This window comes from Lithobates pipiens, unplaced genomic scaffold, assembly GCF_037356315.1.
Source record: "Lithobates pipiens isolate NorthernLeopardFrog02 unplaced genomic scaffold, aLitPip1_a1.2 Scaffold_16, whole genome shotgun sequence".
In the NCBI taxonomy this organism is placed as follows: domain Eukaryota; kingdom Metazoa; phylum Chordata; class Amphibia; order Anura; family Ranidae; genus Lithobates; species Lithobates pipiens.
Window position 1 is genome coordinate 155,979,467 of NW_027507748.1, and position 25,978 is coordinate 156,005,444.

Here is a 25,978-nt window from a genome sequence, read left to right on the forward strand (position 1 = left end):
ATTAAAGTAAATTTCCAGGTAACATTGTACACATTCCCTGGATCAAAACAGACCCTGGGTTCACAGAAATGCAACACAAACACGGCCTGGAGAATGCCTGAAGCCTATGGTGATCATATCTAGCGTAGTTGAAGGATGAAAAAAAAAAAAAAAGGAGGGAAGGAAGGAGGGGGAAAGTTAAGGGACAAGAGAAGATTGGAGGGGAAAGAAGGTCTAGAGTGCCACAGAGGAATAGGGGGGTCTGGAGGGAAGAGAGGGAAGTCAGAAAAAGGAGAGGGGGGATGGGCCCACGGGGTGTGCCCCATCGGGCTCCTACAGCGACAGCAAGGTGGTATAGAATCTGGGAGAATGGTGATACTCTATCCAGGGTTGCCAGACTCTAAGAAATTTGGCATGAGTGTCAGAGAGAACAGAAGACAGTTTTTCATTGACCATGACATCATTCAGACGGTTTTTGACCGCCTCAAAGCTGAGGGCCGGGGTTCTCCATGCTCGCGCTATAGTCAGCTTAGTTGCGGTAAAAAGATGCTGTGCCAACTGCCGTTCGGAGCGTAGCAGTTCTGGTATCGCTTTCCCGAGAAGAGCCTCGAAAGGATCCCTTTTTAGATTCACCCGGAGTAAACTGCGGAGTAACGCGTAGACCCTGACCCATAATCTGCACACCTTCGGGCACGTCCACCAAATGTGGGCCATTGTACCCTCCTGGTCACACCCCCTGAAACAGAGAGGGGAGCAGGTGGGAAAAAAGCGGGCTAGGCGTGTTGGGGTGTAATACCACCGGTATAGGACCTTGTAGGCGTTCTCTAGGATCGTGACATTGCAGGAGCATTTTGACAAGGTTAGGGTCATTGCCTGCCAATCCTCCGGGTCCAGCTGTTTCCCCAGGTCCCTCTCCCACTGCAGGTGATAGGATCGCACCGGGGGTTTCTTCCCGGTGATCAAGGCTGAATATATTAAGGAAATCAGACCAGGAGAGTGAGGCCTGGATCTGCAGATGCTCTCGAACGGTGACAACCGGTATGGGGCGTCCTGGGACTTGATGAGGCTTTGCAGGAAGTGATGAATCTGGAGATATCTAAAATACTCCCTTAAGGGTATATCATGAGACGAGCGCAAGGCTACAAATGGTAGTATTCTAGTAGGAGTAAGTAAGGAATGAACGTCTACGAAGCCATTGAGGGTCCACCATTTAAACTGTGCAGAGTTATCAAGACCCGGGGGGAAAAGGAGGCAACGAATAAGTCGCAGCAGCGGGAGATGGGAAGAAGCCAACCATGCGGAATACTTCACTGAGTCCCAAACTCTCAAAGTGTGGAGCATGCAGGGCCCCGTAACCGTGGGGCGGAGTTTTGGCGGGAGCCAGGGTAAGGAGGAAATGGGGATGGGGTCCACGTCGAGTAGGTCGATAGTAGCCCACAAAGAGAGCTGATGCGTCTCGTGGAGATGAGAGAGGGGTGCTATGGTGGCTGCTATATAGTAGTCTCTTAGATTTGGGACTGCCAGGCCTCCATTTGCTCTCTTAGCGAACATGATTTGTCTATTGATACGGGGGCGGGAAGAGCCCCAGATAAATTGTAGGACCCTACGCTGGTGAATATTGAGGATGTGTGGAGGAATCGAGATTGGGAGGACCCGAAAATAATATAGTAGCTTCGGGAGATATGCCATTCTGACGGCCGATATCCTCCCGAACCAAGAGAGGGGTAAAGATGACCACGATGTCAGCATATCCGATAATCGCTTGAACAATGGTGGGTAGTTAGCCTGATATAGGGCCTGATATGTGGAGGTGATGTAAATTCCCAAATAGGGTAAGGAGGAGACCCATTGATAGGGAAAGGCTGCTCGCAAGTCCCTCAGTAGTTCCTGGGTCAGGTTGGTCGACAACGCCTTCGATTTCGACGGGTTGATCTGGAGCCCTGAGAGTGATGCAAAAGTCTGTAGTAGGGCGTGTAGATTGGGCAGGGAGGTTCTAGGGGAACTGACAAAAAGGAGAATGTCATCAGCAAACAGGGAGACCTTATGGGGAGAGCCGGCTATTTCAATGCCCTTGATGTCGGGGTGAGTCCTTATCGCTTCCGCCAGGGGTTCAAGCGCCAGTACAAAAAGAAGGGGTGACAGTGGGCAACCCTGGCGGGTCCCTCTTCGGATATCAAAGATGGGGGATTCAAACCCGTAATATTTTACTCTTGCTCTGGGGGAATCGTATAGAGCCGATATCCAAGACATAAACGGGGACCCGAAGCCAAAACGTCGCAGAACCGACATGAGGTAGGGCCATGACAAGGTATCAAAGGCCTTAGTCATATCGAGGGAGAGAAGCATAGATTCGAGAGAGCGAGTGTGAGCTAGGTGTTGAAGTTGCACTATGTGGCGGATTGCGTCGCCAGCCTGTCTCTGGGGCACAAAACCGACCTGATCTTTTTTTATCAGACGAGGGAGAAACGAGTTTAGGCGTGTCGCCAAGATTTTTGTCAGAAGCTTCATATCGATATTGATAAGTGAGATAGGCCTGAAGTTAGCCCAAGATGTGTGATCACGATCAGGTTTCGGAATCATTACTACATTTGCCATCAAAAGATCCGGGGTAAGAGGACAACCTCTCTTCACCGAGTTGTACATAGCCACCAGATGGGGCGTCACTACTGGTGCCAATTTTCTATAATATAGCGCGGTATAGCCATCCGGCCCGGGTCGCTTGCCCACTTTCAATTCTTTTATGGCTTGTAGAACTTCTGAGGGTTGGATGTCCCTATCCATAAGGGTGACATGAGCCCCCGACAAGGATGGGAGTGAGAGGCCAGCAAGAAAGTCTGCCGTTCTCTGAGTTGAGGGCCCCCCCGATGCCGTATACAACTTAGCTAGGCGGAACCCAAACTCCTCTAGGACATGCTTTGGGTTCCCGGACAGGACGTTGTTGCGGTCCCTCAAAGTAATCGGGGTTACCTTGGGGGCAAATGTTCGGAGTCTGTTGGCCAGCATGCGCGTCAGTTTATTTGCTCTCTGGTACCATCGCTGGCGGGACCAGCAAAGTGCTCGCTCGGCCTCCTCAGTGAGGCACAAATCAAGCTCAGTTCTGGTTCGTTCCAGAAGCTTGCGGTTGCTCGGGGTAGGAAACTGTTTGAACCTCTCGGATATCTCTGCCAAACGGGACTCAATCTCCCTTCGTTTTTTCTCTCTAGTTTTCTTCCGGACCGAGGCTAGACCGATTATACGTCCGCGCAACACTGCTTTATAGGCCTCCCAGAGGACCACCGGTGAGGCCACTGAGCCCATGTTTTCGCGAAAATAGTCCTCAGAGGCCTTAATTATCTCCTGTGTAGTTTCTACATGGGAAAGGAGCGAGTCGTTCATGACCCAGGGGGAAAGTCGGGGTCTATCTGCAACTGCTTCTCAACTCACTTTGGGTATTCTATAGTGGTTTAAATGACGTGGATGCCTGGTTTCGTAAATTGTCATGCTGTTTAACGGTGGTCAGCCCAGGCAAGTGAGTGAAAAAGTCTCTATTTTTACTCAAACTCTTTAACGTCCTTCTGTTGGGCCACTGACAAGATTTCAGTTATGGGTACCTCAGGTGTCCCAGGGGACATGTGCTTTTGGGGTGTTGAGACTGCCAGTAAAGTCTCTGTCCTTCCAAGGTTTCAAGAAATTAACCTGATATACTGTATTTGCTGGTAAACTTTGTAGTTTACTTCCCCTACTCTTTGCATAATTTAAAATTAGGACCTTGCCACTTTGCTAGGAATTTACTCTCAACTGTGGGGACTACTACCACTCTTTCCCCAGGGTTGAAGGTTCAGGTATTGGCACCCTTATTATAAACCTTTCTCTGCACCTCCTGGACTTGCTCCATATGTTCCCGTGCAAGCCACATGACAGCCGCGATTCTATCTTGCATTACTGAGATATGCTCAATGCCGCTTCTATAAGGCGTTCTCTCCCTCCCACCTTTCTTTTGAGACATCTACCAATCCCCTGGAATTCCTACCATACAGTTGTTCAAAAGGACAATACCCCATAGATGCCTGAGGCACCTATCGTATGGCAGCAAAAATCCCAATTTCTAGTATCTTTGTTCACCACCTTTTTTTTTTTTTTTTTTTTTTTTTTTTTTTAACATGTTTTTGAGCATTTTGTTAAATTGCTCCTCAAGACCATCAGTTTGGGGATAATAGACAGCTGTACAGAGAAGGACAATTTTGAACAATTTACCACCCTGTCAGATCTCCGCTCTCCTCTATGGGGGATCAGATGAACACGGACCGCCTGTCCGTGTTCATCCGATCCCCTCTGCAGACAGATAGGAAAATAGGATTTTCCTCCGTCTGCAGAATCGGACCACAGCGGAGACGGATGATATCGGGTGTCAGCGGATGTTCATGCATGTATGTCTGTATTTCATCTGAAAACGGATGGATGAAATACGGACATACGGTCCGCATGTGTGAAAGGAGCCTAAGTCGGGCACCACATTCTGCCCACTCTGACTTTTAGAGTCAGAGATAATTTCTTGTTCATTATCCTCAAGCTGGGGCCGGGATTCCTGCTCCCCAGATCACTTCGAAATCTGTATTTTTCGTTCGATTTTCTGATCGTGTTGGCTCAAACAAAGCAGAACTCCAGCTAACATTTTTAAGTAGTTACTGCAGTTTTTTTTTCCTTTTGTGAGAAAGGTTTTACATGAATGCACCCCTGTCAGTGTTAAATGTTTTTTCTCAACTTTCTGCTACTTTGTCTGGACAGTTTGGTCTGTTAAAACCCCTTCCCGCTGAGCGTATGCAGATGTGCATACTCGGCTTCCGGGGGTATACCAGGATGATGCCTGCACCTGCAGGCATCATCCCGGTACCGTTTTTTACAGCGGGCGATTGGCTATCCAGCCATAACAACCAAAGCGGCTAAAAGCTGCTCAGCTGTTATGCCGGAGGAGTGGGCGGGGACGTCACCGCCTCCCGCCGCTGTTACAGGTGCTCCCGCTCAATCGGGAGCACCGATTCACGCTCCGATGCCTCTGGCTGCTGGGGAGGAACTGGAACGAAGCCATAATCGGCTTCGTTCCAGTCTCCTAATAGTAAACACGGAAGCGACGTCATGATGTCACTTCCAGTTTACTCGGCTGCCAATGGCGCTGGTTTTTAAAAAATATACAGTATTCAGAATCGCCGTTTTCGGCGATTTGAATACATTGAAGTGTAAAGGAGGGATCGGGGGTCTTTTAGACCCCCGATCCCTCCATAAAGAGTACCTGTCACCACCTATTACTGTCACAAGGGATGTTTACATTCCTTGTGACAGCAATAAAAGTGATCAAATGTATTTATTTATTTTTTAAAAACTATTTATTAATTTAAAAATAAATAAAAAATGTTTTTAAAGCGCCCGCCGTCCCCGCGAACTCGCGAAGCAAAGAAACCGCATATGGAAGTCGCGCCCACATATGTAAATGGTGTTCAAATAACACATGTGAGGTATCGCCGCAATCGTCAGAGCGAGAGCAATAATTCTAGCATTAGACGTCCTCTGTAACGCTAACCTGGTAACCGTAAAAAAATTTAAAGTGTCGCCTATTGAGATTTTTAGGTACCATACTTTGTCGTCATTCCACGAGTGTGGGCAATTATAAAGTGTGACGTGTTTGGTATCTATTTACTCGGCGTAACATTATCTTTCACATTATGCCAAAAAATTGGGCTAATTTTACTGTTCCATTTTTTTTAAATTTATATAAGTGTCCCTTTTCCCAAAAAGTTGCGTTTAAAACACCGCTGCGCAAATACCGTGTGACATAAAATATTGCAACAATCGCCGTTTTATTCTCTAGAGTCTCTGCTAAAAAAAAAATATATAATGTTTGGGGGTTCCAAGTAATTTTCTAGCAAAAAATATGGATTTTAACTTGTAAACACCAAATGCCAAAAATAGGCTTAGTCATGAAAGGGTTAAAGTAAGTTGAACAATACCAGGCTTGCTGTCTGAATCACCAGGTGAAGATAAGGAAAAAACAAATGCAGCCACCAGATCTAAGGCTTCCTCAGGGGTTAGTAAGGGCATACTCTTTTTGTAGTTTTGTATATGAAGTACATGTCTGCTTTAAATACTAGAAACAAAAGGTATGTAGAAGATGCTCTATAATACTAAGCATGCTTTTTTTATTGTTGGTAATTTTATTAATGTTTTTAAAAAGAAAACGGGAGAACAAAAGGAAAAACAGTGCACAACATGTCGTATTGATGTACATATAGAAGGCATATCGATACCACATATGCTACAATACATTGATACACTCATACAATTCACCCAGGGATCCTCAGTAGTGCACATGAGTGAATAAGACCACAAATCAAACATTAATCCATTGGTGACTTGACTTTCTTACTCAGGGATACATAAATGATCAGCTTGCACAAGTGAGGGGACCTCCAAAACGGGCGTACATACAAAGAATAAACAAGGCCCATTTAATTGACCACTAATTAGCGTGCCTCAATCAGTCCCAAGGCTCGTATAAAATAATACCACTCAGACTTCAGTAACACCAAACACAGTATTCTCCCAACCTGACCTCAAATTTCTTAGGGCAACCCCTTGCGAGGTAGGTCAGTTTGTACGTTGGCATGGCATTATTGACAAACTCGATCCAGGTCCCCAAAAGAGGAGGGTCTGGGTTCTTCCACTGCAATACGATCGATTTTTAGCGTAAAAATAGAAATCAAAGTAGAGATTTTTGGGAAGTACTGAGCTCCTCCTCATCTAGATTGCCCAGTAAACGGCGGGCAGGAATACAGATGTTGGGAAGAGCCAGCTTCTCCTCAATAAATGTACACACTTCACTCCAAAAATTACACAACTTTGGGCAATCCCGGACCATATGAAAAATCTCAGGCAGTCGCATGACATCTCCGACAGTCAGGAGATTGAGTTTTCCACATCTTAAATAGTCTATGGGGCATGTAATAGATCCTATGTAAATATTTTAATTGGATTCATTTATCGCCTGCAGCAATAAATTGGGATTCCACCACCTCTTCCCAGACCTCCATTGCAACTTAATTTTATCCATCAGTGGGGAAGAATCAGACAAAAGGAGAGAATAGTATCTAGGGCAGTGATGGCAAACCTTGGTACCCCAGATGTTTTGGAACTACATTTCCCATGATTCTCATGCACTCTGCAGTGTAGTTGACCATCATGGGAAATGTAGTTCCAAAACATCTGGGGTACCAAGGTTCGCCATCACTGATCTAGAGATTCTTTTTGTATGATCTTCATTTATTAGCTCTTTCTCCAATCTTGAGGGCTATAGATGAACTGCCCCCATATGTCTAAGTTGCATATTAGAGAACAAATATTTGGACAGGACCCCCAATTCAGCCCAAAGAAACTAAGAAAGATTTCAACTCTTTCGGAGAATAACTGATGAGCATATTTAAGTTCAAACTTCAGATAGTTTATAGGATTCCTTTTAAGCAAAATAAATTGTGTTTGTGCTCATGACAACCAGTAAGAAATGTCTTCTCTTACAGGATATGGATTTAAATATGAATCATTTTGGGGGTGAAAGGGGAAGTTGTGATGTATACAGTGTCAGCCCAGTTAGTTATTTTTTTCCAGTGATTATTTTCCACTGCTGTAAGCAATGACTAGTCGTATATCACAATATTGCCTTTTTCTGTTCTGGGTATTTGCTGTATAGAATATCAGAATAATACATTTTGTGATGTGCATAATTTTCTTTAACAGAGCAGTAAGCTACAGTATAGTGAAATGCTATGAACACCATCGCATACATTTCTGTGGCTGACTGCTTTTTTAATAGTGCCATGTCTGTAGCTTGTCTTGCTTCTGCTGTAAAAATTTGCTTATACTCCACTGCATTTTGTTTGTGCTGCTTCTTTGTTTTCTCTTAAAGAAACCAGCGCTTTTTCTCCTCCTCTTCCTCCTCCTCCTCTTCCTATTGCACCTCCTGGCCGCTCTGCCATTCCTCCTCCAAAACCCCGGCGCTCCAAAAAAGGTCTGTCTTCCCTTGTGCTGCACATTGTTCATTGTATGCTTTGCATAGCTGTTGATACATTCTTTACTGCAACATAGAGTGTGTGAGGAAGGACAAAAAGGCATTTATTTCATTGGAAGGAATGTTTAATCAGTATAAAAAAGAAAATATGACTGTTTCAGTACACAAGATAAGCCGTACATCTTTGAATTTCAATTGTAGTCAGGCTGTAAAATTTCATGGGATGTAGGCTGCATGTATCTGCTGGAACATTTTTTAAACACCTTTTGATCCTACCAGTAATACCATTGGTTAGGCACTTTCTTTGGTAGGGTGACAATGCACTTCTTTCTGCAGTAAATTCACTGCAGAGCTGTCAAACATCCTGCTACTGTAGCTTCTTAGATGTAGGCACCATTGATAGCCTTATTGGTATATAACAACATGGTTCTATATAAATATGTATAATTCTGCACTTAGGTGTAAATATGGCTGCTGCCTCCCCTGGAAATTTCACTGCCTGAAGTAGAGTGCAATATAAATATAAAGAGGTAGATGGTGCTGCCAAGACCAAAGCAATCTTGAAAAAGTTCTAAAGTGCATTTGCAAGTGCAGATTGTTACCAAGACTCCAAATGATCCTATTGTGCTAAAAAGTCATCAAAGAATAAAAAGTGTTTTTTTTTTAACTGAAAATAGTGCTATGTGCCAAAATCTTCCTCCATAAACAGAATAAAATGAAGTGCTGATAAGGAAATGTATGTGTGTGGGCCCCTGGGCAAAGTAATACTCTGGGGTGCCCACAATGGAGACAGCACAGGTAAATAGACATCAAGTAGGTAGGAGGCAGACAAGCGGAGCTTCCCCTTTTGGGTGGAGCTCCTCTTTAACCAAATGAACAATCATTCTGTACAGCAAAGAAACAGTGGGAAAGTACTACATACATAAAGTAAAAGCTGTCCTGTGCATATAATATATCTGCTAGAATGATGCTCAGGACAGTTGTAACATGTATAGACACAGTCGCCGATAAAAATCATGAGGCACGATCCAGCCTGACAGGGCCTCAGATACCCCCAACATCGTATCCCTTCTACATCTTATATACATCTAGCACTCCTAACTCCAGCCAACCAACCCCACACACACACCAGGTTTCCCCTTAAAATTGTTATCCTGTTACCAACGCCACACCCCTGGATCCTCAACCCCTCAACACCCTAGATATCCCCCCAGCACTCTGACCCCTCTACACCCCAGATAGCCTCCCAGCACTCTGACCCCTCTACACCCCAGATATCCTCCCAGCACTCTGACCCCTCTACACCCTAGATATCTCCCCAGTACTCTGATCCCTCTACACCCCAGGTATCCCCTAAGCACTCTGATCCCTATACACCCCAGATATTCCCAAGCACTTTGACCCCTCTACACCCTAGATATCCCCACAGCACCTTGACCCCTCTACACCCCAGATATCCCCCAGCACTCAGACCCCTCTGCACCCCAGATATCCTCCCAGCACTCTGACCCCTCTACACCCCAGATATCTCCCCAGTACTCTGATCCCTCTACACCCCAGGTATCCCCCAAGCACTCTGACCCCTCTACATCCCAGATATCCCCTAAGCACTGTGACCCCTCTACACCCCAGATATCCCCAAACACTCTGACCCCTCTTCACCCCAGATATCCCCCAGCACTCAGACCCCTCTACACCCCAGATATTCCCCCAGCACTCCGATCCCTCTCTACACCCCAGATATCACCCCAGCACTCTGATCCCTATATGCACCCTAGATATTCCCCTAGCACTGTTACCATATACCATAAGATACCCCTTGTATTGTGACCTCACTGCATCCTTGATACCCCCTGGCCTCTCTACATCCCTGATACCTCCAAGCATTGCTACCCCCTATACACCACAGATCCCCCTCAGCATTGTTTTCCCCCATGCACCCTTGATATCCCCCAGCACCATTATTCCATCCATGTAGTACCTCCTTTTCCAGTGGAGATACAGTGCATGCAGTGCCGATCCTGACCTCCCTGGGACCCTAAGAAAAATTCTGCTAAGGGGCCCTCTACCTGACCCGTGAGCTATGTAAACCATTTTCCATTGTCACACCTGACGCTTCAGTGCTCCCAATACAATCCTCCCTCCTTTAAACAAAACAGTCACAGAATAAGTACAATTATATATATATATATATATATATATATATATATATATATATATATATATATATATATATATATATATATATATATAATTGTATATATAATTGTATATATATATATATATATATATATATATTCACATCAGGGTCCCCGGAGAGCCCCCCTTACACCAGGGTCCCCAGAGAGCCACCCCTTACACCCCAGAGAGCCTCCCCTTACATTAGTGTCCCCAGAGAGCCTTCCCTCTTACATTCGTGTCGCCAGAGAGTCCCTTCTTGCACAGAGTCCCCAGAGAGCCCCTCCTTACGCAGGGTCCCCAGGTCTTGCAGAGGTTCCCCTGTACCTGGCTGGTGGAGGTGGGAGTGGGTGATTTGGCAGCTCTATGGTGTCCACAGGCAGAAGGATCTCCCTGGGGCTAGTAGTTCTATCTCTGAATGTATACAGGGGAGAGGGGCGGGGTGGGGCCTCTAACCCAGGCATCAGCAACAGTGTTCAAGCATAGTGAAAGTAAAACTGATACCTGCCCACGTAGGTCAGAGGCCCCTCCCTTTTCCTCTCTACTGTATACACTAAGAGTACTACAAGCCCAAGGGAGATCTCGCCACCCCCACACAGGCACCATAGAGCTGCCGATCGCCGCCTTCCACCTCCTCCCACCTCTCCCCACTGCACTCTAAACGGCCAGCCTATAGGGCGGATCAGCTCTGAGTGCATGTGAACTTTTGGCTATGTGCCCACCTCCAGCACTGTGACAAGGACTCGCCTATACCAATCAAGTCATGCAGGCAGAAGGAGGGGTGGAGGAGGGAGCATCCTTCCAGGCATTCCAAGCCCTTCCGTGCAAACACTGCTGGACAGCTGGGCTCAGCATGACACCATCCACAATGCTACTTCTGCAGGTGGGCTCTCAGTGCTGCCGACTCGGAAGCTCACGCTCCAGCTCCTACCCCATGGTCTCTGAGTCTTGAGCATTCAGGCTGCATGGGGCGGGGTCAGAGCATCACTGGTGCTCCGGCCCCACCCCTCCCTGCTGGCTGTGAAATAGGTATCATTCTGCACAGCAAGTCGCACTGCTGACAGCCTGCTTTCCCTGTGTATCCATCACTCTCAGCGCAATAATAGGGGCCCCCAATATCTGGATGGCGTGGGCTCAAGGAGCAGCTGCTTTGGGGAAAGTGCAGGGGCCCCCATGCAGCTCGGGACCCTGGACAGTGCCCAGGTGTGCCCTCTCATTAAGATGGCCCTGCATCAAGCTAATTGCTTAGTTAGAATAACATGACCCACGGGAGGACAAATGGACTAAATGAACATCTGTGCCCCTAGTGGTCAAGGTGGAGAACTTCCAAACACGTCCATCCACTATATTACAACCAGATACTACCTTGTAAATCTATGAGAATTATATTCAATTACTGCTATGTACCAAAATCTTCATCCATAAACAGAATAATAAAGTGCTAGTAAAGGATATATATGTGTATTAAAAACACAAAATATATATGTAATATCCTATAATTTTCCAAAGTGACTTGTGCAATCAATGTCCATAAACGTGACTCTCCAAAGTGACTATATAACAGTGGTCAACAACCCTGTCCTCAGGGCCCACTAACAGGCCAGGTTTTATGTATTATCTTGGGGAGATGCAGACTAGAATACTTCAATCACTGAACAGCAAATTATATCACCTGTGATGTATTTCAGTTATCTGCAAACCTGGCCTGTTAGTGGGCCCTGAGGACAGGGTTGATGACCACTGCTATATATGACAAATTGGTCACAACTTCTGTGCAGAAAGTGATCAACACTCATGCTCTCTTCTCAGTTCCACGCTCAGCAGATAGCTGCACCCCTACAGGGGTAAAATGCATGTAGTCAGACCAGCCTTTATTCCAAGTAACTAATGCAGGGACCTCTTCCATTGTGTGTTAAATCATAGGATATCAACATATGGATGGAAAGGAGGGACACTCATAGTGTAAATCCATTTAAAATTCACTCTCTATAGCCAAAAGCTGGAACAGAGTAAACACAACAGATCTGGGACTGCGTGCATTCCACAGACCAGATACAGGAAACCGGAAGTGATGTGATCAGTTTCTAAATTCCGCCTTGTCAGAAACCATGAATCAGACTGAGGCAGAAGTACAGTTAAATCTCATTTGTTTAATAATAATAAAAAAAAGGTAAAAGGAGTAAACGTAGTCAAAACATAGCCAGAGTTTAGGAACGGATAGTCAGACAAGCCAAAACATCAGGGAGCCAGAGATGAGCATAGTAGAACAAGCAAGTAGGATACGGAGCCAAAAGGAATGTCAACCAAGCAAGTCTTTAATAGGAACACAGGAGAGCGTCTCTAGAGATGTGACCAAGGCGAAGACAGAGATCATCTAGGCTGGACGGCTTAAGTAAGCAGGAAGCAGGATATCAACAGGTGAGTCACTGTGGAGAAATAGGAGCTGACAATTAGCTGACACGCCTTATGCGTTTTGTCATCAGACATTGTCATAAGAGGTGCCATCTTGGTATACCTCACTTCTCTTTATACAGTATGCCACATAGGTTGTTCGAAATGCTCAAAATCAAAGATGATTAGGGGAAAATTGATCATTGGGCATGCACTAAGTTCTCACAGCATTATTCAGTCTCATTAATTGCTCAATTAGAATAACACGATCAACAGAAGAGAAGGACTAGTAAACATCTGCCCCCCTCTCCCCCCCGTGGTCAAAGTGGGGAACTTCCATACACATCGGCATACTATATCACATTCAAATATTACTTTGTAAAACTATATTGTTTTCCCTGATTCCCACACATAAAGGTCTGGTGGTCCTGCCTACATATTGTAATCGACACGGACACTCGATAACATAGGTAACGTGTGTGCTGTTAACAGGTGATTAATTATCTTATTTGGTATTCTTTGTAACTCTAGATCCGGAAGACTTTTTTTTTTTTTTTTTTTTGTTTCTTACTTTATATGATAGATATTTTTGGCATCCATAGAGCCCTTTCCTGTCTGAGAACAGTCTAACAGTTTTTGGGGGGGTCAATGACATTATGGACCAAATGATTCCTAAGAGTGGGAGCTCTTTTATATACAAATATTGTTTTTTTTTTTTTGTTTTTTTTGTAACAGTCTTGGATAGAGCCCTATACGATTTCAGGATAGACTAATATTTCCTTTCTATCTGTTCAACTGATTGGTACTGCTTGTTGAATCCGGTAATGAAGGCTACATCCATATATGGTTCTTTTTCCTTTTTCTTCTTCACCAGGAGTGCATTTATATTTCTTGCCTCCATTTTTCAATAAAACCTTCTTTTTATATTGTATACCTTCTCCTCAATTTGTTTTAATCATAGTATCAGCTTGTATTTCAAAATCTTTTAACGCACAACAGTTTCTTTGCAACCTCATTAGTTGACCTTTGGGAATAGTCACTTTCCATTTTGGATGATGACCGCTTGAGATTGGTATATAACCATTACGGTCTGTTGGTTTAAATAAGGTTCTGGTTCTGGTCTTTTAAATATTTGTAGGTCCATGTAATCTATCTGTTTATAGTACCAACTCCCGGTGAAGGAGATTTCAGATTTGTTTTGATTAATCTCACGAGAAAGGCCTCCAAAGATTCAACGGATCCTTACCATAAGATAATAACATCATCTATATATCTTTGGTAGAATTTTAATTGTGGTCGTTCACTCTCATAGATGTTCCTCCTCCCACATGTTCATAAAAAGGTTGGCGACACTGGGAGCGTACCAAGCTCCCATTGCCACCCCCTTAGTCTGAACATAATAGTTATTTTTGTACCAAAAATAGTTACTCTTCATAGCCATTTAGAGACCCTCTTGAATAAGCCCAATCTGTTCTTGTTTTAACTCTGTGTTGTCATGTAGCGCCTTTTCTACACCCTTTAGCCTGCCTTTCTGTACTATACTGGTATATGAGTTAACATCAATAGTGGGCAAAAGGCTAATTTCAACACATGTAATATTTACAATTGAGTGCTATCTCTAAGGTATGATTTCCCTTTTTGTACCAATGGCTTTAGATATTGGTCAAGGTACTCCCCTAATCTCAAAAAGAGAGCATTTATCCCACGGATAATGAGTCTTTCTGGAGTCTTATCACTCCTCTTATGTATCTTTGGCAGATACATTACTGGAGTTTTTGTGGATTCTGATATGGGGTATCTGGCCTCTTTTATTTAATAGCCCTTTTTCTCTTCCATTTTTCACATCATTTTTCAATTTCTTTCCATAGTGAGTTTTTGGGTTACCCTTTAACCTCTTATAGGTTTTTTCCACTCCCAACAGATTCTCCATTTCATCCTCATAATCTTTCTTGTTTAGTATGACCAGTCCCCCACCCTTGTCCACCGGACGTATCACAACTTCCTTTGTCTTCCCTATATCTTTATTTTTCCAAATGTTTTTATTTTTGAGTCCTTTCCTTTTGAATTACCTCAGATCACTTTCCGCCATCTTCTTAAAGCACCCAAACATTCACTGCCAGGTACCCCAGGATTAATAAGAATTGTTCCTTGAACATGTGGGAGGAGGAACACATCTATGAGTGTGAACGACCACAATTAAAATTCTACGGAAGAAACATAAATTATGTTGTTATCTTATGGTAAGGACCAGTTGAATGTTTGGAGGCCTTTCTCTGTCAGATTAATCACAACAAAAATGGAATCTCCTTCACCAGGACTACGTTGGGACTAGGAACAGATAGATTACCTGGATCTACAAATATTGAAAAGAGGAAACAGTTTATACACCAGGACCTTCTTCAAACCAACATACTGTAACGGTTATATACCAATCTCAAGCTGTCATCATCCAAAATGGAAAGGGAATATTCCCAAAGGTCTACAATGAGGTTACAAATAAACTGCTTTGCGTTAGAAGTTTTTGAATTACAAGCTGATACTATGATTAAAAAAATTAAAGAGAAGGGATATAAAAAGAAGGTTTTATTGAAGTTGCAAATGGAAGTAAGACATATGAGTAGGAATACACTCCTGGCGAAGAAGAAAAAGGAAAAAGAACCATATACTGATGTAGCCTTTATCACCGGAATCAACAAGCAGTACCAATCAGTTGAACAGATACTTATATTGGCCTATCCTGAAATCGGATAGGGTTCTATCTAAGATTCTTCCAAAAGAACAATATTTGTATATAAAAGAGCTCCCACTCTTAGGAACCATTTGGTCCATAATGTCATTGACCCCTGAAAGCTGTTAAACTGTTCTCAGACATGAATAGTTGCCAAAAATGTCTACCAAGTAGAGTGAGCTATGCAGCGTACACACGACTGGACTTTTTGACAGCAAAGGTCCGTCGGACAAGTCGATTGTGTGTGAGCTCCATCGGACCTTTGCTTGCCAAAAATCCGGCGGACTTTAAAAATGGAACATGTTTTACATTTTCCACCGGACTGAGAAATCCGTTCGTGTGTATGCTAGTCCGACGGACAAAAACCGGCGCTAGGGCAGATATTGGCTACTGGCTATGAACTTCTTTATTCTAGTTTGGGCGTACGTCATCAGGTTCGAATCCGTCTGATTTTGGTGTGATTGTGTGTGTCCTAGTCCGTTCATTCAGAAAGTCTGCCGAAAGTCCGTCGGGAAGACTGTCAGACCTAGTCTGTACACGTCATTAGATTTTTTTTATAGTTTTACAAGGTAATATCTGGATGTGATCTAATATGCGGATGTGCCTGGCAGTTCCCCATTGTGACCACTGGGGGCATGAATGTTTACTTAGTCCTGTTCTTCCGTGGATCATGTTAATCTAATTGAGCAATTAATGAGATAGAAAAATGCTGTGATAACTCTTAAGACTTGTGCACGCGGTCGGATTGACGAATTTCCATCAGTTTTTTGTTTGATGCTAGTCTCAAATCGAAAGCGAAGAGGGTACTCACCATCAGAAAATTGTCTGACGAACGAATTCAACGCCAGAAGTGACGCAATGTGTTGTATGTGTTCTTTCATTTCTGAGCATGCCCAGTCTTGCACTAAATATTTTTTTTTTTGTCAGAAAACCGTACTAATGAAAAGAAAATTGGATGTTGTGGTCACATCAGGCAAACATTTTCAAAATTTGTAATTGGCTGTCAAAAGCAGCATACTAACGATCAGAAAATCGTCAGATTGTTCATAGGATGAAATTTATCTTCAGATTTTCTGACCATGTGTACTTTTAAACCCCTTTCACACTGGAGGTGTATTTTCAGGCACTTTAGCGCTAAAAATATTGCCTGAGAAATGTCTTATCTGCAATCCCAGTGTGAAAGCCCGAGTAATTTCACACTGGGGTGCTGCGCTCGCAGGATGTAAAAAAAAGTCCTGCAAGCAGCTTCTTTGAGGCGCTATAGGAGCAGTGTATACACTGCTCCTAAAGCGCCCCTGCGCATTGAAGTCAATGGGAAGTGCCACCAAACCATTCAGATCAAATTCCCCATAATCGACTTTGATTTTGAGCATTTCGGACAACCTATGGGGTGTACCAAGATGGCACTGATCCTGATGGCGCCTGATGCCGAAACACGCTAGTGGAACTTGAAACGCGATCATGTCACTTCTGGTTCTTTACGGTTTCCTGTATCTGGTCTGTGGAACGCATGCTGTCCCAGATCTGTTGAATTTACTCTGTTCAAGCTTTTTTTCGCACTAGTGAGTGCATTTTTTTATAAATAAAAAGAACCTTTTTTAGCGGATTTACACTAATGCCGCGTACACACGACCGGACATTCCAACAGAAAAGGTCAGACGGAATAATTTCATTGGATATTCTGATCCTTTGTGGGTTGCAGCTGACTTTTTTTTTTTTTTTTTTTCAAAAAGTCTGACGAACCTAGAAATAGAACATGTTTTAAATCTTTGTGTCGAAATCAATTCCTATCAGGAAAACCGTTTGTATGCTAGTCCGACGGACCAGATACGATGCAAGGACAAATATTGGCTACTGGCTATTGAACTTCCTTTTCTAGTCTCGTCGTATGTCATCGTGTTCAAAACAAATGGACTTTGGTGTGATCGTGTATAGGCAAGTCCGTTCAGTCGGGAAAACCGCCGGAAAGGCTGTCAGTTTATTCTGACGGAAAGTCCGATCGCGTGTACGCAGCATGAGTGTTCCTCCTTTCCAACCATCCACATGCTGATATCCCATGATTTAAAACACCATGGAAGAGGTCCCTGCATTGGAGACCTGGAACAAAGGCTTATCTGACTACATGCATTTTACCCCTGTAGGGCTGCAGTTATCTGCTGAGTGTGGAACTGAGAAGGGAGAACAAGTGTTGATCGTTTTCTGCACAGAAGTTGTGACCAATTTGTCATATATAGTCTCTTTGGAATTCGTCACCAGTCACTTTAGAGAGTCACGTTTATAGACATTGATTGCACAAGTCACTTTGGACTATTAGACGATGTTACATATATATTTTGTATTGTTTTTTTTTAAATATATATATTATATATATATATATATATACACATATATTTCCTTTAATAGCACTTTATTATTCTGTTTATGGATGAAGATTTTGATACATAGCAATAATTGCATAAAATGCTCACAGTTTTACAAGGTAGTATGTGGATAAGATATAACCACTGGGGGCACGGATGTTCATTTTGTCCATCTGACCCCCTGTGGATGTTGTTGTTCTTACTAAACAGCTAGATGGAATAATAAACTCTTAGTGCACCCCTTTGAGATGTGTGTGTGTGTGTATGTATGTATGTATATATATATATATATGTATGTATATAAACACATTTCCTTATTAGCACTTTATTTTATTCTGTTTATGGATGAATATTTTGGCACATAGCACTATTTGCAGTTTTGAAAAACACTTTTTATTCTTTATTTTTATTGATTAAGTTTTTGGCACAATAGGATCATTTGGAGTCTTGGTAACAATTTGCACTTGCACATGCACTTTAGCACTTTTTCAAGATTGCTTTGGTCAATATATTACTAAATCTAATGGCAGCGCCACCTACCTCCTTTATATTTATATAACCACATGGTGCTCGGTCTACAGCCGTTTTGCGTGTGCATGGCCCACTGGGGTGATTTCCCTTCATTTCCTGTCCGATAGTCTCCACAGGAAGTTTGGAAATTCCTAGCTGTCACCAGAACTAGTGTCCCCATTTGGAAGCTTTCCCCTCTCTTCCTGTTCTAGTGACAACTCAAAATTTGGAAGTTTCTTTTACACTCAAGAACAACCGTCACCAGAACAAATGGAGACGGTGAATCTTCCTAACGTGGATACGGACAGCGATATAAACCTGACAGGTGTTCTTATCCTTCTTTACTATATCCAAAGTTTTAAAAAATGTTGTCTTTAGTTATACCAGGAATCACTTCTCAGAGAGGCTGGCAAGGACTGTCTCTTGTGTAAACCAGCCTCTAGGGACTTAGTGATTTAGTAGCTGCTATAAAAATCTGGTTTTGTTGGTAGGAAACACTGAGGTACAATTAATAAAAGGTCTGTTGCACAGTTTCTAGTGATTCATATCTTAGTCAACTTTTTGCTGCATTTGCGGTTATCGCTGGACCTGTGTAGCCAGTCAGCTGATATGACAAGGCCACAAATAACTCTTCATTGAATAATGCAGCATATATCTAGGACACTCTGATTTGTGCAAATGCCACTTGGCCAAACAGTATTTGTGGAAGGTTCAGTCAGCCAGGTTGGATTTTTCTGTGCTTTGCCAGAACAATATCAGCATTGGACAATTAATTTTCATACTAGTTTGTGTGAGGCCATGCTCAACGCTCAATAGCACCACCTATACTGTATAGCTGGAACTTGTCTTTACAGTTTGTGACTGCCCCATGTGACAGGAGGTATAGTCAGTAGGCTGGTGGGATGTAAAATTGGTGCCGATAGCAACCTGCATTCTGTCTGATTCCACAAAGTTATTGTTTTAGTAAGCATTTATTTCCATTCAGCGACTTGGCTTTTGGCCTCACCATGAGGGAAAAGACAGAGGAAGATGTGGGAGATTGTAGAGTAGTCTGGTGAATAGGCCCTTTGGGGTTTAAAAGGCCACTTTCATGGCCAATCTTTGACCCAGGGCATACTCTGTATTACTGAAATTTACTAAATAAACTAATAGTCTGCATAGGCAGGGGGATGTTTCTGTTGTATTCATTTTGCCATGTTATATGCAGATCAGTAACAGTTGTTGCTGCCACCTAATGGTGACCATTAGATGGTCAGTAGTTTCAGAAGTTAAAATTTTGGTTTATTTGAGGGGTTGTTTGTTTTGTTTTTGTTTTTTCACAGTACAACTGACTTCTGCATCAGCAGAAAATAATGTAGCAGGTGAGTAGAAAAATGAATAGTTGTAAATTGCAGTAAATGTTTGCTTGTTCAAATATATGTATAAATTATATGGATTGTATTTTTGTAATTATGTAAGCTCATGTTAGCAAATTGGTATACTTGATATATTTGTGATTCTCACTTTAGATAAGCATTTGAAAACCAGCAAATCTGACTCAAGCGTCTCTAGAAAAATGGTGGCTATGTTTGACTATAACCCTAGAGAAAGTTCTCCAAATATGGATGTGGAGGTATGGATTATGTGCTGTAATGTAAGATTTTCTACAGTGCTGTTGTAAATGTAATCTTCTACCAGCATAATACAGAGTGACTTCAAGGAGAAAGGAAAACTACAAAACTCTGTTACAGCAAGGTTTGCTGTACAATGTATTACCCGATGTCAAGTTGCTACTTTTTTTTTCCGTTTACCAGGTTTTTCAACACTGATAATTTGGCACATCCCTATGTGTTGTTTTTTTTTTTTTTTTTTTTTTTTTTGTTTTGTTTTTAACAAGGAGCCCTAGCATCCTAGGTGTTTTTTGTTTTTTTTTGGTTAAACATAACAAACATGTTCTGCTTACCTGTGCAGTGGTTTTGCACAGAGCAACCTAGATCCTCCTCTTCTCGGGTCCCTCGCCGGCGCTCCTGCCCCCAAGCAAGGGCTGCTCTGTGTGTCCATTCAGACATGGAGCCACGTCTCGGCTCCACTCGATTTTTTGTCTGATGTGTCTCAGCCAACTAGGAGGGGGAGTCCTGGACAACCAAGGCTTTCGTGCAACATCGCTGGATCGAGATGGGGCTCGGGTAAGTATGGGGGCTTGGGGGAAGGGCTACTGTACACAAGTGTTTTATCCTAATGTATAGAAGGCATTAAGATAAAAAAAACTTCTGCCTTTGGAACCACTTTATTGTGCATTTATGGGTGTACGAAAACATGTATGATGCAGTGTGTTACGTGCACTAACACGGCAGTTTTTGTTACTAAAGTGGTTATAAAGGTACTTTTTTTTTTTTTTTTTAACCACGCTGATGTATGTTGGCAGAATGGCAATGACAATGTAAACAAGCATCTCTCTGTTCTGCCTAGTGACAGTGTCACTGATCTCTGCTCCATGTGATCGGAGCAGAGATCAGTGACGTGTCATACACAGCCACGCCCCCAGTTAGAAACACGCCCCTAGGACACACTTAACCCCTACACTGCCACCTAGTGGTTAACCCTTTCACTGCCAGTGTCATTTACAAAGGAATCAGTGCACTGATTGCTGTATAAATCACAATGGTCCCAAAAAAAATTCAAAATGTCTGATGTGTCCGCCATAATGTCAGTCACGATAAAAATCGCTGCCATTACTAGTAAAAAATGTTTTTTATAAAAATGACATTAAACTATCCCCTATTTTGTAAGCGCTATTACTTTTGTGCAAATCAATCAATAATCGTTTATTGCGATTTGTTACCAAAAATATGTAGAAGAATACGTATCGGCCTAAACTGAGGAAAAAAAAATGTTTTTTTATATATTTTTGGGGATATTTATTATACCAAAATGTAAAAAATGTGTTTGTTTTTTTTTCAAAATTAACGCTTTTTTTGTTTATAGCGCAAAAACTAAAAACCACAGGGGTAATCAAATACCACCAAAAGAAAGCTCTATTTGTGGGGAAAAAAGGACGTCAATTTTTTTTGGAACCACGTCGCATGACCGCGCAATTGTCAGTTAAAGCGAAGCAGTGCCGAATCACAAAAAAGCTCTGGTCTTTGGCCTGCAAAATGGTCCAGGGCTTAAAATAACAAGCGTATATTTACCTGCTGTCTACTGCACAGGGTGACCCAAACCTTCTTTTCTGGAGTCTCCTGCTGGTGCTCCAGGTTCCTCCTTTTTTCTCAAACAGGAAACAGGACACAGTGGCTTGGCCAATGGCCCCTGCTGCTTCCAAGCCTCCTGTGCAAAGAGGGGAAGGAAGAGCAGTGCTGCTGCAGACAGAGATGCTGGGTCGATAGAGGGCTCAGGAAATATTTTAGGGGCTGGGGAGAGCAGGCTTTGCAGGCTGCAGAGAATGCATTAAGGAAAACAAAGCTGTCTTTACGTCATTGTCAGAATTCTCACCTTCTTTAATCTGCATCCAGGAAACTCCTTTACTTCCCCATACTTTACATTATTTAAGGAAAAAACTTTTTAAAACTCAATTTCATTCGACATATACATCATACTCCAGAGGAGTATCTATACTTATAGTTAATACAATCAAGTTAGAATGTGGGCAGTTTAAGAAGGATAGTAGAGGTAGGTATATTTTTTTAGATTGCTTATTGGCTGGACAAAGATGTGTATTGGCCAACATCTATATTCCTTCACCCTATACGCCGGAAATACTGAAAGGATTTATTGTGTTTGCAGCTGACAAATCAGATGGGTAATAACAGGTGATTTTAATAATTGCATGGTTCCATCGATGGACAAATTCTACCCATCTGATGAGCAATATCCAAAGGGACTACGGCCTTTGCTCAATATATAACAGAGATGGGGCTGCTTGATCTGTGGAGACTGCAAAACCCATTGAGTAGTCAATTTTCATGCTACTCAAGATCATATAAAACCCTATCCAGAATAGATCTGGCGTTAGGATTCCACTCTCTACTGCCATATCTTTGTGAGATCAAATACAGGGCAAGTGGCATATCGGATCACTCCCCCCTGCTCTTATATTTTCTTTTTAAGAGTAATAAGGGGGATAAGTTATGGAAGGTTAATCCTTATTGGATATCACCTTTCCCTCCAGGGGACATTAAACTAGAGATCTCCACTTTTCAACAAATAAACTTACGGTCTAGTCCTTAATTTACTGGGATGCACAGACAGCCTATCTTAGAGGCCTGTTAATCTCACAAATATAAAAAAAAAAAAAAAATATTTAGAAAATGGGAAAAAAACCCTGGCTGATAACATGATGCAAGCAGAAGCATCCTATGTATCCAACCCCAATAAAGACACTCAGATGCAATGGATATACAGCCAAGAAAAATATGCACAAGTAGCCATTAAGAAAGCAGAACATAAAAGGTTCTCATCCCTTATAATTGAAATTCAATCTTCTGCATATGGAAAGACTAATAATACCCCAGAGATCCTAGAGGTGTTTTGGGCTTTTTATCAGGATTTATATAAAAGTAGGAAAAGCGATCAGGAGGGGGATATGGAAAAGTTTTTTTTCAGACTGTCAATTTGCTAATGTTAGATGATGAGAGAGATATTCGAGAGACCGTTAACACTGGAAGAGTTAAGAAATGCAGCAGCCAACCTATCCAATAATAAATCTCCTGGATCGGATGGTTTGCCAGGAGAAATTTATAAAACATATGGAGATGTGTTATTACCTGAACTTCTCTCAGTTTTTAACCACGCTTTTGAGGTAGGGTCTTTGCCCCCCTCGATGAATGAAGCTGTGATTATCTCTATCCTGAAACCAGGTAAAGAGCCATCTTGTTGCTGACATCGAATGTTAAACTTTTGGCAAAGGTTATGACAACCAGACTCTCAAAATACATTGGCAAATTGATACATCGTGATCAGTCAGGGTTTATCCCCAATAGATCAACATCTAATAATATTAGACGATTGTTTCTAAATCTACAAACACCCATAGATAATACAGGAAATAGAGCTATTGTGTCTTTGGATGCGACCAAAGCATTTGACAGCATAGAGTGGGACGTCCTTTGGATCTGCCTAAAAAAATTTGGAATAGGACCAGGGGCGGACTGACCATTTGGCTACTCGGGCACTGCCCGGGGGCCCCGGGCCACTAGGGGGCCCCATCAGGGTTGCCAGCCTCAGTAAAACCAGGGACAGTATGTAAAAATCTGTGTTTTTTTTACATCTGTTTTTGAAATGTCCCTTACTGACATCCTTTTGTTCTAAAAATCCTGACATTATAGCTGCCCCACCTCTCCAGTACCTTCTCAGCCAATAGAAACATGTCTGTGTATACTGTGTGTACATGTATGTGTATACTGTGTGTGTATACCGTGTGGCCCCATAATCTCTGATTGCCTGGGGGGCCCATAATCTCCTATTACCCGGGGTCCCCATAATCTCCTATTGTTCAGGGGCCCCATGAGTTGTCAGTCCGCCCCTGAATAGGACCAACTTTTATAAAGGGGATACAACTATTATATAGTGCACAGACTGCAAGAGTGCAGATTAATGGAACTACATCCTTACAATTTTTTTTAAAAAGAACAACAAGACAGGGTTGTCCCCTGTCTCCACCCCTTTTTGCAATGGCCATAGAACCTCTGGCTGAGGCTATTCGTGAGTGCTCAAATATTGTGGGATTTCGGAGAGGTAGGAGAGAGGGAAAAAATAGCTCTATTCGCAGATGATGCCCTAGTGTTTCTAGGTGATACATATACATCTTTGTCTACAGTTATTTCACTTATTAATACTTATGGTATATATTCAAGATTTTAAATCCATTGGGACAAATCCATAATCATGCCCATTGATCCTATTGACCAGATACAATTGGAACTCCCACACCAGGACCACCAGATGAAGTATGTATCATCATTCAAGTATTTAGAATATATAGATAAAAATATACTTCCCCCTTGTAGCTAAATTTAGGCAACAATGTAAAATCTGGTGTAAATTTCCATTGACTATGATAGGGAGAGCATACCTGGTGAAAATGGTGTGGCTGCCCCAATTGCTATATTTATTACACAACTGCCCAGTCCGGTTGACCTTGAAACTATTTAGGACAATAGACGCGACCTTTAGAGATCTTATATGCAAAACCAATAATTAAACTAGAAACACTGCCACAAGCAAAGTATAGAGGGGGAATAGCGGTCCCTGATTCAAGATTCTATTTTTTGGCAGCACAAATTCAACACTGGTGTGAATGGGAGGAGTTGGATATTCAAGCTCCTATTCAGACTATACTAATGACCCAATTTAAACTCTCACCATTGGTACAGAAAATAGTCTCCCACCAATTTTATAAGAAGAAAAAGATCCCAACTTTTTACATAATACAAAGATTATGGGAAACAATACTTATTATTACACACCATAGTGGATATACAAGACATATGCCAATATGGGACAACTATTGCTTATCCGATTTAAACAAACTACCAGAATTTTTAGAATGGAAAATAGCAAGGTTGACTTTTCTCCATCAATTGTTTGAGGGGGATAAGCTATTACCCTTTAATATATTGAAAGATTGGTTCCAGCTGCTAAACAGTAACTTCTATAAGTATTTACAATTACGACACGCTTTACAAAGGCAGACCTTAATATTTCAATTACAATATAAGCCATCAGAGATTTTGACTAAGGCAACTTTAGTACGGCCTATGAGACGAGGATTAATAGGGGACCTCTACCTGATTCTGCAAAATTCAGAGAAGGTAGATGGCCAAGTGAATAGTTTTATCCACTGGCAAAAGATTGGATAGATCTTAGCCAAGAGGAATGGAAATGGGCTATGGAGATTCTACCAGAGGTATCTCTATTTCACCATCTCAACAACTGACCCAGCTTTTTATATTACATAGAAGCCACTACACTCCACAAAAATTGCATGCCTGGGTAAAATATACATCTCCCTTATGTCCTGCGATGTTCCATATCTAATGGCTCCCTTATTCATATGCTGTAGCGATGCCCTAAGCTCCACAAATATTGGGAGAAAGTGTTTTTGACCTTAAATACAATATGCCGGACAGAAATAATAAGCACCCCAAAAATAGCAATATTGGGAATAATTCCAGATGGAGCTTTACCCGTAGAGATGTATATAATGTGGACTAGATCCCTCTATCTTGCCCATAAGTTCATCCTACAAAGGCGGATAGCAATATCCCCACCAACTCATAAACAATGGTGTAACAAAATAAACGACATATTAAAAAGAGAAAGATTAACATATAAACATAGAGGCGTTCCCCAAAAATTCATTAAAATATGGTCCTATTGGCTTGATTCTAGCAATTTGTATTATGATGGTCTATGTGGCGAGGTTATGGAGGAAGAGGAGGGGGGGTGGGGGGTGGGGGGAGAGAATATCATCTTATAACAATGTAAGAAGCGGAGAATAGTATAATATAAATGGAAATGCAATACTATATAGAGGTCTATGTCTGTTGTCGTCTTGTTAGATGTTTTCTGTAAAATAGATATCCAATTTAGTGCTTCATTGATGTAATTTTTTTCTATTTACACTTGGAAACTATATGAAATACTTATATGTTTACCACTAATGTTTTCAAATATCTGTATGTATTAAGCAATAGTATAAAAATAAAATAAAAAATATCTGATAAAAAAAAAAGAAGTTTTGCCTTTAGAACAACTTAAAGGGCCATTTAAAACTACATCTACACCTAAGTCTACCCTGTCTGCCAGTGGGACAACGCTGCT

General features: G+C 42.2%; 1 protein-coding gene across 11 annotated transcripts in view; it reads left to right on the forward strand.

The window, feature by feature from the left end:
- Positions 1–25,978, forward strand: part of TSPOAP1 (TSPO associated protein 1) — a 376,947-nt gene that overhangs the window by 337,815 nt on the left and 13,154 nt on the right. For 8 of the 11 annotated variants that reach the window (XM_077480674.1, XM_077480686.1, XM_077480678.1 and 5 more), the window contains 3 exons: positions 7,910–8,011; positions 19,501–19,539; positions 19,687–19,790. In XM_077480674.1, coding sequence (XP_077336800.1) covers positions 7,910–8,011; positions 19,501–19,539; positions 19,687–19,790 — 245 coding nt within the window. The remainder of the gene's footprint in view (positions 1–7,909; positions 8,012–19,500; positions 19,540–19,686; positions 19,791–25,978) is intronic. The other 3 variants (XM_077480675.1, XM_077480679.1, XM_077480680.1) reach the window with 3 other exon arrangements.